This window comes from Nematostella vectensis, chromosome 5 (genome assembly GCF_932526225.1).
Source record: "Nematostella vectensis chromosome 5, jaNemVect1.1, whole genome shotgun sequence".
NCBI lineage: Eukaryota > Metazoa > Cnidaria > Anthozoa > Actiniaria > Edwardsiidae > Nematostella > Nematostella vectensis.
This window is the reverse complement of record NC_064038.1, coordinates 10973830-10986038: the sequence shown is the minus strand read 5'-3', so window position 1 is coordinate 10986038 and position 12209 is coordinate 10973830. Positions and strand designations below refer to the sequence as shown.

Genomic DNA, 12209 nt, shown 5'->3' with positions numbered 1-12209 from the left:
CTTGGAGCATAGTCAATGTGTAGAATCCTGTTGTTATGTCCCTGTCTCTCACTGAAGTCTGGCCGTCTTAGGGGTTGGAGGAAGGAAGGATTGGAATGGGGACAAAACACTAGTTACGAGTGGCAAATAAAACTGGCCCCGCTTTTAGGCAGTGCCTAAATCTATATATTATATTATGGGGAACATGGTAGAGGGAGTTTTTGAGCAACAGGAGATGCTATAATTCTTGCGATTTCTCCTTTATAGCAGCACAATACAATTTCAAGAAGAAAACACAATTACATATTATTTTTACATTTTATTGCAAGTTCTTTTTAGTAGAAGAAAGTTCACAACACGGTCATTACGGTAACAGGACCAACAACAAGCACAGAGTTGGCTACACTAAGACCTCTTAGGAATTATTTCAGTCTTAAAAAACCTCCAAGTTCATTGATCAAAAAAGTCATTGACCAGAACAAGCGCAATTGTAAAAAAGCATATTCTTCAAACTAGTTGCGGCGATTGGCAAGGAGGTTACCAAGATGAAATATACCGTATTGTGATGTCATACCTCTAACAAGTGTACCACAGGTATCTTACCAATACATCAAGCTTTACAAATGCAAAGAGCCAATGGCGGCTCACCAAACTACATGGACACAAGTAACCCAGGTTAGATAAATTTATCATAACACACTCCCCCTCCCCCCCAAAAGCTGTAAATTGTTCATAAGTATTTTCTATATGAAGTACATTAAAAGAGTTTTAGATCTGAAATTTGCCTCTGATTTAGAGCTTTAGCGAACTAAACGTCAAAGCCATGTTTTAATTCCGTATTGGAAGGCAAATCACATAAAGAAATCTTAAAATAACAAAGCCATGCAGTGTCCTGGTCTTTACCTCATGACAGCAGATATAAGGGAAGGGGTACATGAAACCTATGACATCCCCCTTTGACCACGCCCCTTAAGGCATGCAAAGACAAAATTACCATGTATGCCATCATTGCCCTCATAGTTTATACAGCAAATCACAATTATACACTACTTAATGCTTAAATAGAAAAACTTGAGAAGAGAGGAATAAAAATAGTGAAATAAAGTGCGAAGAATTGCACAGCAAAATAATATAATATATTAATAAACAAGGTACATTTTTTTACCTTCAGAGCCTCAAAACAGCTTGCAATGATCTGAATTGTTGTAAAAAAAAACCACATGCCGCGTTTATAACTAGAAAAGGTTGACAACATAGATATTGGTTCTAAAATCAGGGCAATCATAACAAGCAAAATTTACAGACCCAGTGATGAAAATTGAGAAAGAATCTTTACATCACATTATCAAATCATTTGCGAGTCTGTGCATATACAGGGTTGCTAGTATTTTGGCAGCATTTTGGCTGGGCGGCACTGGGCGAGAGAAGTCTGGAGGCTCTGGTACCCTGGGAAGGTTGGTAGCTAGTATGAGGCACTTTTCTCAGTCATCATTCATAAAATTATAATGATCTAGTCACACTTGTACGCTGGACTTCCCTCTTATTAATTTGTTTATGATCATATTGTCTCAGTGAGAGTAGTTTAGCCAAGGACAAAGACTGAAATCAAGAGGAGGACGGAAAAAGGAGCATGTGAAAGAATAGAAAAGCTGTCTTATTATACAGAATCTGCCTGTAAATTACCCTGTCCTATCAAGGTACCTTGAGCACTTATAACAAGTATTTATCTGCTTTTTCTAAGCCATTCTTTTATCTTTTAGAGATTTTTACAAAATCATTGCTTCACAGTGTCCCCATAGCCATAACATTATCCTACCATTATCAGAGCCCTGCTATTTCTTGGGTTTCATCAGATTCCAGATGGCAAATGTAACAAGTTCAAAAACCATTACGCACATGGCATCATGGTATTGCATTAAAAGATAATATTTTACTGTGAGTTGCTGTCCTCTGATAGGAATTGAGATATCCATTTGGCAAAGTCAACGTTGGACTTGTCCGCTTTAGCAATAAACTTGTGAGTCTGTTGAAAAAAAAAATACCAAAAATTAGTGTATAGTGTTGGTTTGAGAAAAATACAAACTACATAGGTTTCCCTACAGGTCTGTTTTGTGTGTGGTTGCCCACTCATCAGGGGATGAGTGGGCAACCACGAAACACCGCTCTACTTTCGAGTATTGAGCACTTTCTATGAAAGCCTTCAACCATCATTTTATATATATATATATATATATATATATATATATATATATATATATATATATATATATATATATTCCACTCACATACTATCACGAATCTCGCAATTTTATTGGCTCAGGTACTCACTATCTATTGAGTCATAGATTGTGAGTAGCGAAAAAGCCACTTGAAGCGAAAGAGACAAGAAAACCTTGATTCAAATTCGAGAACTTTGGTTCCCAATCTTTTCTAGTAGATGTTTACCATCCTTACAAAAGGACACTCAAAGTAATAAAGACTGCATGGTTTTGAAGCTAAAGTTTTCAATTTTTGTTTATCTGCACGTGCTGCAAACACCACTAGAAAACACGCCATTTCAAACAAGCACATTCTGTTTTGATTTTGTAAAATACTTTTTTTGTTGCTTGTGTTATTTATTACTACGTGCATCATTGACTATCTATTGACTCATAGAAAACTCTAACTTGTAGTCTAATTGTTAAATATATGTTACATACCGTATTGAAAACAATAATAAAACCAAGGCTTGATAAATCAGTGTTTGTTAAATGGGTAAAGGCAGTACATAGAATGAAACCTAATAACATTAGCTTGGATAAATCAAACTCCCAGCAATGTATAATATAATAAACATATAATGAAACCACAATATAATGGACCCCTCAAGCAGACACCCTCTAAATATAATTGACAGTGACCAGCCAACCTTTTTTTAATAGAACTTCCAACTGAGCAACTCTAACAGACAAATTACACCCTAGAGTGTACTCACCATAAGATAAGTAAGGTCTGCTCTCTGCTTGGGATTTTTGACAAGACTGGAAAATAAGCAAACAATCAATATGATTATATATAACAGTGGCCACTTTTTGAAGTCCTGAAATATTGGAACTAAAATATGGCTTATAATAATAATTTAGCTTGGCAAAGTTCAGTTTTAAGTGTCACTGTTTTTAAAGACACTGTGATATTTGTTTTCAGGTGGAATTGCTTGTGATTTACTCTAGTTTAGCTTTGTAGGACAAACTGCTAACATGATAAGCCGATACATCAGGCCAGTTGAGTGGGGGAGCACACATTCCCCCTTTTTTTTGTAGCTACTGCGCATGTGCAAGTAGCTACCATGTCATCACGCAGAAAAAAAGTAAGATTGGCCACGGGGTTTGCTGGGAAAATTTGACCTTGGATACATTTCAGGATATGATCGTTACAAAGCGCCAGCTTAGAATCACTTTATGAAAAAGAACATATCTAAAAAATCAAAAGTCTCTGGGTTTTGTTAAACAATTTTTACATATTTGCTTTTACGGCAGCTTGGTCTGATAAACTCGAATGTGGCTGCATTCCACTCACATTCCGAGTTATGATCGTTCAAACTTCACGTCAGGTTATTGATTTATAAAGAGTTTGCAATACGTGCCGAAACACACAAGCTCTCATTTGGTATTTAAGGTAAACACGCTCTCATTTGGTATTGAAGCTCAAGTTTTTTTGCCCGTATCCAATTGCTTTTGAAATAAAGTCAAGTTGCAAAGCTTTATTGAGGTTCTCTGTAGGTTCAAACATATAAAGTTAATTCATACAAAAACATGCCCCCACAAATTTACTCATCGAATAATGATTTTGCACTTTTTTTAGATTATTATGCAAGCTCATTGTACAACAGTAATGTGATCAATTGTATTTTTTTGTGAAAAAGAAAAGTAACTGGAATTCGACATGCTCGATGTGTCATTTAGAACGGTTCAATACAAGCACTAATAAGATTATTTTTAGTATCCTAATTTGCTAGCATTGGCTTCGTGGCTTAGTCTGAGTCCTGAGTTGCATAAGGTCATGGGTTCAAATACTTCCCACAGAATATATATTTTTTCTTTCTTTTTTTCCTTTTTTTTTTAATCCATTGGAGTCTTATACTGTTCATCAATACTTTTTATAGTATGATTATAATAAGAAATAACCTAGAAATATATGATAACATTACGGTTGTAAATACTTGCCTGCAGTAGCTACATGTACGTTTTACAGGCCTATTTTCTAATGAGTATCATAAATTTAGTTTTTGGAGTTCATTTCATGTTTGTATTTTTTTGTTAAGTACAATTAATTACTTACCACTTTTGAACAAATTCACAAAATTCTGGTGAGAAATGTGCACCAGGAAGAATTGGAGGAGGCTGAAATTGAAGAAATAAGACTTTTAACAGAACAATTTAAGGATACCATAGACCCAAGCGGTAATTGCCCCAATTGTCCCGGGAAAATCGCTCGTGCTCGCGTCGGATTAAAGCAAATGCCAACAAACTATATATCAATTTAAAGCTTAATTATTGTACTTTCCTCCTAAAATAATCCTTTTTTATGCGTGCTTAGTTTTGATTGCTTTTGCCTGATCCGAAGTACGAAATCGACCAATTTTAAACATGCGAATTATTTATACACACCAAAAGCGTGTAACCTCCCGGGATCTGCTTTATATCTTTCGAGATGTACTTAATTGACAAACCGTGTCTACATTTGACGTCACACAGCCTCGTTGATTAATAATCAAGGGTCAAAGTTAGGCATGGAATAATTTTGCTTCTTTGGCTACAACGTGCTAATTAAGTCCGTAGCAAAAAAAGCTATTGATTATCCGCGGTACGGTGTGACAGAACAATATCTTTACTAGACGCTTGCCAAGTTGCGTAGGAATCGGTTGGTTAGAAGTGTACCTTTAATTCACATATTTAGAGTAAGATGGGGCAAAATTTGATTGCGAGATATCGGGGATTGAAGTTGTGTAAACATTAGAGGCAGCGTGACAGTAATGACAGACGAAGAGCAAATAGAGCCGCGTATGGCAACCAATCACATTGCACGCTCTACACGCAGCGGGAAAACTCTTAGGCACTCAAATGTCATAGCCCTAGTAGTGCAAGTGAAGGAAGATGCCTAGACCAAAGCGAGCTTGCACCGGAGAAAAGAAGAGCGCGAAAAACTTAAAAAGACCGCGAACAGAGACAGCTCTATGTTTTGGGCTTTCTTCCTCGCTTAGCCTTCTTCGAAGGAAGCCAAAGATTCTTACCTAATCTTGGCGTAGTTTACAACTATGCAAAATTTAGAGTAAACGCTTATAAAGTTGATATAAATACGGATAAATCTTAAATAAAACGTCGATAATGATACTGACACGCTTGTATGCTAATTAGAGAGAAAAGCTGTAAAACTAAGTTCCCCGGATGTTGATTGCGGGACTTTGAGCTAAGTAAACAGGATTATTGACGCCTTCGAGAATAACGCTACACTCGTTCAAATTCGTTTTTTCTTAAATATCTGGCGGAGTATTAAGATTTTGGTGTTATTTTTTTGCTAACATCTAGAGTGTGCCTATTGTCATCGAATGGCATAATAAAAAAATTTCACCCGAAATGAAGCCATTTGGGTCTACAGTATTGTTAAAAGAAACACATAAACACATAACTACAAAGTGAAATCTCTTGAGAATGAAAGATTCCTTTTTATAAACTCCGTTTCATGGGTTGTCCATAGAAATATGTCAGTCATGTGGTAAGAAAACTGTTTCCATTTGTTATTCCTAGAAATTAACATTTTCCCAGCTGATAACACTCACCATTAGCCAGCCCTTTAGGAGAACTCTTGTGTTTCAGATTAAATTACCAGGAATTTTACCTCGTTTACTATGTAGTCCAACAGTTCAAATATTGCCATAGGTCTTGTCTCATTATTTACACCACTGGGGGGCCTTACACCAGGCGGGAGGCGGCCCACAGACATGGGCGAGGCCATACTAGAGGGTTCCCTACTCAAGACTTTTTCTATCTCCTGTGGGTCTGGCGGCGGTATTGGATAGCGTCCTATCGCCATCTCGACAAGCGAGAGCCCAAAGCTCCAGATATCTGATTGGATGGTATATTGATTTCCTTGTAACCGCTCTGGCTAGAAATATAAGAGGGCCATAGGTTAGGATTTAACAATGATCATGATCATAGCAAGATATCTCAAAATAATGGAAAATAAAGGAAAATAAAATTTGATCAAATTATGGCTATAGTTTGAAAATAGGAAAATTTGAAGTAGTTTTTGCAGACTGAACTACATGTAAACCAAAAAAGATTTTTAAATATACTGTAGTAGCTCATACAGCCCCGAGAATAAAACACAGAAAAAAAAACTTGGTTTATAGATTATTCATTTTCAGGATTTCAGTAAACACCAGTCTTTAAATGAAACTCAAAATTACTACTATTTCAATTGGCTGGATGTGAGATGCTCAAAACAAATTTTATTGTATCTAACTGAAATATGAAAGGTTTTTTAAATAATCTAGTGGTCATTTTGGCTATTCTGTAATAATGAAACTTCAACTCCGATTAATCTTCAAATATCATGCTTTCCAATGGTGAATTAATGGTATGTGATAGCATTTATTTATCAATTATTTTGTCTAACAAAACAAGTCCACAGTTGACTCTTACCGACATATAGGACCTCGTCCCAACAAAGGAGTTCGCCATTGAATCTATCAACTGTCCACTGACACCAAAGTCACACATTTTAATCTCTCCTCTTGAGTTCACTAGGATGTTGGATGGCTTAACATCTCTATGGATAATCTGGTGGATTTCTCTCAGGTAACAAAGACCTTTTAACACCTAAAAAAAAAAAATATATATATATATATATATATATATATATATATATATATATATATATATATATATATAATATATATTTTTTTAAATATACATTTTTAAATGTAAAAAATTAATTAATTAATCTTGCAATGATATTGGTAAATTATTTGCCTTTATAAAATTAAGAACTTCTTTGCAACAATAGCAGTTTTACTACATGTTTTCTTTCTCCAGAGGCACATTGTAAAATCAAGGTTATACTGTATTTACTAAAAAAAATGACCATCATATTTGCAGTATTGAGTATCACTTACAGCGATGCTAATCTTGCCTAAAATGTCTTCAGGAATCCTTCCAGCCTTCTTGAGTATCAGATCAAGTGAGCCTCCATCCTGCAAACAAACAGTAAACAAACTAAGAAGCAGTGCATGGGTGGGGGTGGGGCACTGGGGGCACGGTCCCCCCCTCTGTCCAATAATTTAGTTTGCCAAGAAATGCGTTTTTTTAGACCTTACTCTTGTTCATGACAGCATGCTATAGCACTGACAAGAGAGGGGAATTTACAAGAGATTTGATGTAATATTTCATACACTTTTTTTCATTTAAGTTAGAACCTTATTGGGTAATTCATGTGATTTCAAATATGATTCAAATTTTGAGCAAAAAGTATACATGAATGCAGAATGAGAGTTTTTACATGTACAGTAGCTGAAAGACATACACTTTTCAAAAAGGTATGGAAGTGAGTCCTGTAGTTTGATTGTTGACGCATATAGAAGATATTGAAGATATTCTCTATCTTCACCCTTAAGGCAACCGCTAGCTCGATTAGAAAATATTAATAAACAGAGCAAAGAATAAATTTACAGCTACTAAATGGCAGGTATTTGAAAACCACAGACAAAAATGCACAACTGTGTTAAAAATGAAATGAAGGAATTGTGTGCAAAAGATTGATGAGTAGAGATAAAGAAAATTGATTGCAGCCTTTCTTTCACTTAGGCAAATGAGATGCAACTCCTATGATGAAAATGTAACACTTTGATATTAGTGGAATTGTACAGGGAATATCTAAATACTTAATTTCATATTCTTAAATCTCCTGGCAAAAAAAATTAAACATCTTTGGCACTTTTGCGCTGGGTTGCAGCCTTTCTACAAGGGCATTCGCGAGGAAGATGGTAAAACATCTTCCTCGCAACTACTTAACGGGGGAATCCCCCAGGGTACGAGGCTTGGGCCCATTCTCTTCTGTGTAATGGTCAATGACTTGGTCAGGACGTGGCCCCCGCGGGCTAAGTTCGTGGACGATTTGACTGTTCTTGAGGTGGTACCTAGGAACTCACCATCCCTCCTAGGACACATTGTTAACAACATTCAAGCATATGCCCTAAAGAATAACATGCGCCTTAATCCATCAAAGTGCAAAGAAATGTCCGTTAGCTTCTTAAACTATGATAGTTGCAGTTGGCAGCCCATGGCCGTAGGCGGCAATACCATCGATCGGGTGCAGTCGTTCAAGCTGCTTGGCGTTCTCATATCGTGTGACTTGACATGGGTTGCGCACTGCGACTTCATAATTAAGAATGCTAACAAAAGGCTTTATGCTCTAAGAGTACTTAAGAAATGTGGCCTGGATGCCATAGAGCTGATAACAGTCTACCGGTCACTTATCAGATCGCTCATTGAATATGTGTCTGCAGCCTTTGCGGACCTTCCAAATTATCTGTCTGACGCCCTAGAGAATGTACAGAGGCGTGCGCTCAAGATCGCTTTCCCAGGTCGTAGTTATGAGGGCTCACTCACGCTTGCAAACCTTCCAACGTTGCACGAGCGAAGAAATATTGCATGCCAGCGATTCGTTTCCAGAATCAAACCAGAGAATCCTCTTTTTCCTATCATTAAAGGGCGTCGCATTACGCATGATTCAGGGTATAACCTCAGGTCTAAATCTACATCGTATCAGAGGCCTACTAATACGAGTCGTTTCACAAGTTCGTTACTGTTAAATATGCTGATTACATTTGATTAATTGTACTTTATTGTAGTGCTTATTTGTATCTCTGACTCACCTGTAATCAAGTCTATACTGCGAAAGGTTGAATTAAACTCATTATTAACATTATATCTCCATGCTAATTTTTGTTTGTAATTTCTAATACAGTTTTCATATAGAAATGCAATGCTTTTGAGGTTGGTGGGGATGTTTAGGTTTATATCTTGAGACACTATGGGACAAAAAAGAAATAATCAAATACACAAACTAACATAAATTGCTTTTTTTTTACAGTGGAACCCTGACGGCATAGCTGTCAACCCAACTTGGAAAAAAAAATTGGGGGAATAGGGTGAAAATCTTGTGAGCCCTGCCTAATGCAGGTGGATTGATAGCTATGTGATGATGACTCATGCTCGGATATCTTGAGCTCTTTGCTCACTGAGACAGACTTCAAGTTTCCTCAAGACCAATTCTTCGAGATTGAACTTGAACTTTTTCGCTCCCCCCACCCCCCCCCCCCCCCCAGGATTATACTTAACAAGGTTATGTTGTATTCAAGTTCTCTTTTGCTTTCCTTTTAACGAAACAATAAGACACAAATGAAAGAACTATAATTAAGTTAAAGATCCATTTTGATATGTTCTGTTCTGGCCAGTGGCTATGCAATTTCAATAAAGCTAATGTTTTTAATATATATTAGAAGTGGGAGTGCTATTGGATAATCCTCAATGCACAAGGAGATTTGTTCGACTCTAAAATGTCCTTTCTATTCGATTACAGTGTTAAGTGCTACTGCCACGAGAGACCAGACACCCTTGTCAGTTACCTTGGAGAAATCATTAGTGCAAAAGCTCTAAAGGATAAGGGCCCTTTATAATATTATTCTTATAAACTGCTAACCAGTCAATGTATATGTAAAAAAAATTATATTTCGAAGGTGTTAGACAAACATGTTTTTTTTAACATCACAACAGAAAATATAGATAGGAATAATGTCTACAAGCCTAAATATACTATAGCCTTATACTAATTCATTCAGTTCTTTGATTTGAAATTATACTAAGCATTTTAATCAGTGTTGTGGTGGGAATATAGTATGATTGTTATTTTCTACTAATTTATGGACAGGGGGTATTTATAATTGCTCCTTTGGTTTATTGTCTTAAGAATAATAGATCTACATGTTAAGACATTAGCAATGTTGAATGAAATCTGACAGACCTTAGATCTGATTCTAGATTTTAGATTACTTCCCTAAAGGTAAATGCTTGAACCTCACCAATGGTATACAAACACAAATCTCATGATGTCAGGCCAACACTTAAGAAAAGACAAAAAATAGCTCTGCTGGGGAGGGAAACGACGGAATTTTTCCCAAATAAATATACTTTTAGATGACTAATCTCCGAGACTAAATAGATTCTAAGACCATGAAAAATGCCTGAGATCGTTTTGTAAACACATTCCATACTTCGTCACACTCAACGCAATTTTGTTTGAATTATATAAGTGAAATTGTGTAAATTTATCAAAACCTTCGGGATGTGAATGTTCCGGGCGTGGAGTAGACTAAACATCTCGGAAAGTCCTTCAATATGTATAGGGAGTAAAGGTTCTTTGTGATTGGATACCTATGGGAATTGTCCGATAGCACTGACCGAGTGTATTGCCCACCCCAAGGGACGGCTTTTGAAGAGTACAAGATACGACAGAAACCAAGTAGTCGAGTTTCGATTTACAAGTAGCGGAAAATACGCTTGATCATTTTTAACGGCAAAACCGAAATTGTTTCATGATTGAATTCCAAATGTCTCTAACAGAATCGCTGAAATAGCTTCTGTACCGCAACAGGAACGTGTGTGTACGAACTTGAATAATTTATACCTTCGCTATTTTAAACCAAAAGCAGTAACATAGAGAGCGATTTGTGCGAGTCTAAATAATATGCGGCTGCCAATGAAACTTTAGTAATTGAAATGAACATTTCCCTAGGTAATGTACAACATATAAACAATAGAGAAAGTTACAAAGAATGCAATAGAACGTTTGATCGGAACCTTACCATGTGCTCCATGCATATCGAAATTTCTCCATCGCTGTAGAAGGCTCCAAAAAATCCAACAATGTAAGGGGAATTGCAGTCATGTAGGACCTTCAACTCTCGGATAATTTGCGTTCTAATGGCGGGTTTGACCTCTAGATGGATCAACTGCGAAAAAAAAATATCTGAGACATATTTCAAACATTATAATATTCAGTACGTAAATACACAGCAGCAACCAACAGAAATAAATATTTGGCAGGCTGTTCATTACGCTATTAGAAAACTTGCTATTGCTTTAAATACTACTTGAAATGATTGAAGCAAAGGATTGGGCATCAAGGTTTATAGCTGCATCAAAGAATAATTCGCGAACCTTTCTTGCCATTATCAGGCCTGTTGGTTTGTGCAACACTTTCGTAACAACACCACCGTTGCCTGCTCCCAGTTCAGTGATTTTCTCGAAATCATCATTACTCAGTTCACCGATTTTTCGTTTCTCGTTCAAAAATTCTTCCAGGCGTCTTCGCTGTATTTCGTCCAAATTAAGATCGTCTAATTTTTTGCGAACTTCTTCTACTTTTTGCAGGCCAACATCATTCTCATCGTTGGAACTGCAAAACACAAGCAAACACATATCTGTGGGTTGCGGACATGGCACAAAACGCACACGAAAAACAACAGAATTGATAAATAGTTAGTTCTTACGCTTGTGGAGCTGATGAAGAGGAGGTAGGAATTGTTAAATTTGGCTTTCCTCGCTTCATGCTTGCAGAATAGAGCTCCGAACGACGGTAGAAACAGAGCTCGCTTCCAATTTAAACGTTCTACTCCAAACCCACCATGTCTCTCGCCCTAAACCTCAAATAATTTGCAGTCTGCAAGCGTTCCTCGCTTCGTGCATTCACTTAAACCTTCTCAATCTACCAAACAGCCAGTAAGAAGCTTCCTGGTCCCGTCTTGTTGGCCGAAATATTTTTTAACGATGGAAAAAAGCAGAAGATAGTAGGACACATGCGCCGAGCTGCGAGCTCGTCTGCTACTGCTTATTATGCACGACCAAAGAAATGGTGGCCTCGTTACCAGTTTTCGCGCGGTTTGCGGTAAACGAAGAAGTAAAAATGTCATTCCCGCCCCTCATGCGCACCCGATTGGTACACCCGATTACAGCGTGGGATGTTTTTGCAGGATATTTCCTTACTTTGGCATTATCATGGAGGCTTGGAGCATTTCATAATAGTATTTGCTTGATCCAGACAGATGGAATGTTGGCGGTTTTTTTACATTCTTTTAGACTTCCTCTTGCTTCGAAGGCCGTGGGTGGGTTCCCTTAGTTCGCAACGTTTTTTTG

At 37.0% G+C, this 12209-nt stretch overlaps 1 protein-coding gene across 1 annotated transcript; it reads right to left on the bottom strand.

Moving 5' to 3' along the window:
• Positions 1-278: 278 nt before the first annotated feature.
• On the bottom strand, positions 279-11923 carry LOC5517613 (dual specificity mitogen-activated protein kinase kinase 1). The gene is made up of 9 exons (XM_001637566.3): positions 11567-11923; positions 11235-11472; positions 10880-11026; positions 7133-7210; positions 6660-6836; positions 5854-6120; positions 4297-4358; positions 2954-2999; positions 279-2002 (listed from the first exon to the last, which is right to left on the bottom strand). The coding sequence occupies exons 1-9, from the start codon at positions 11623-11625 to the stop codon at positions 1910-1912; spliced, it is 1167 nt and encodes a 388-aa protein (XP_001637616.2). The 5' UTR covers positions 11626-11923; the 3' UTR covers positions 279-1909.
• Between the last annotated feature and the right edge of the window lie 286 nt (positions 11924-12209).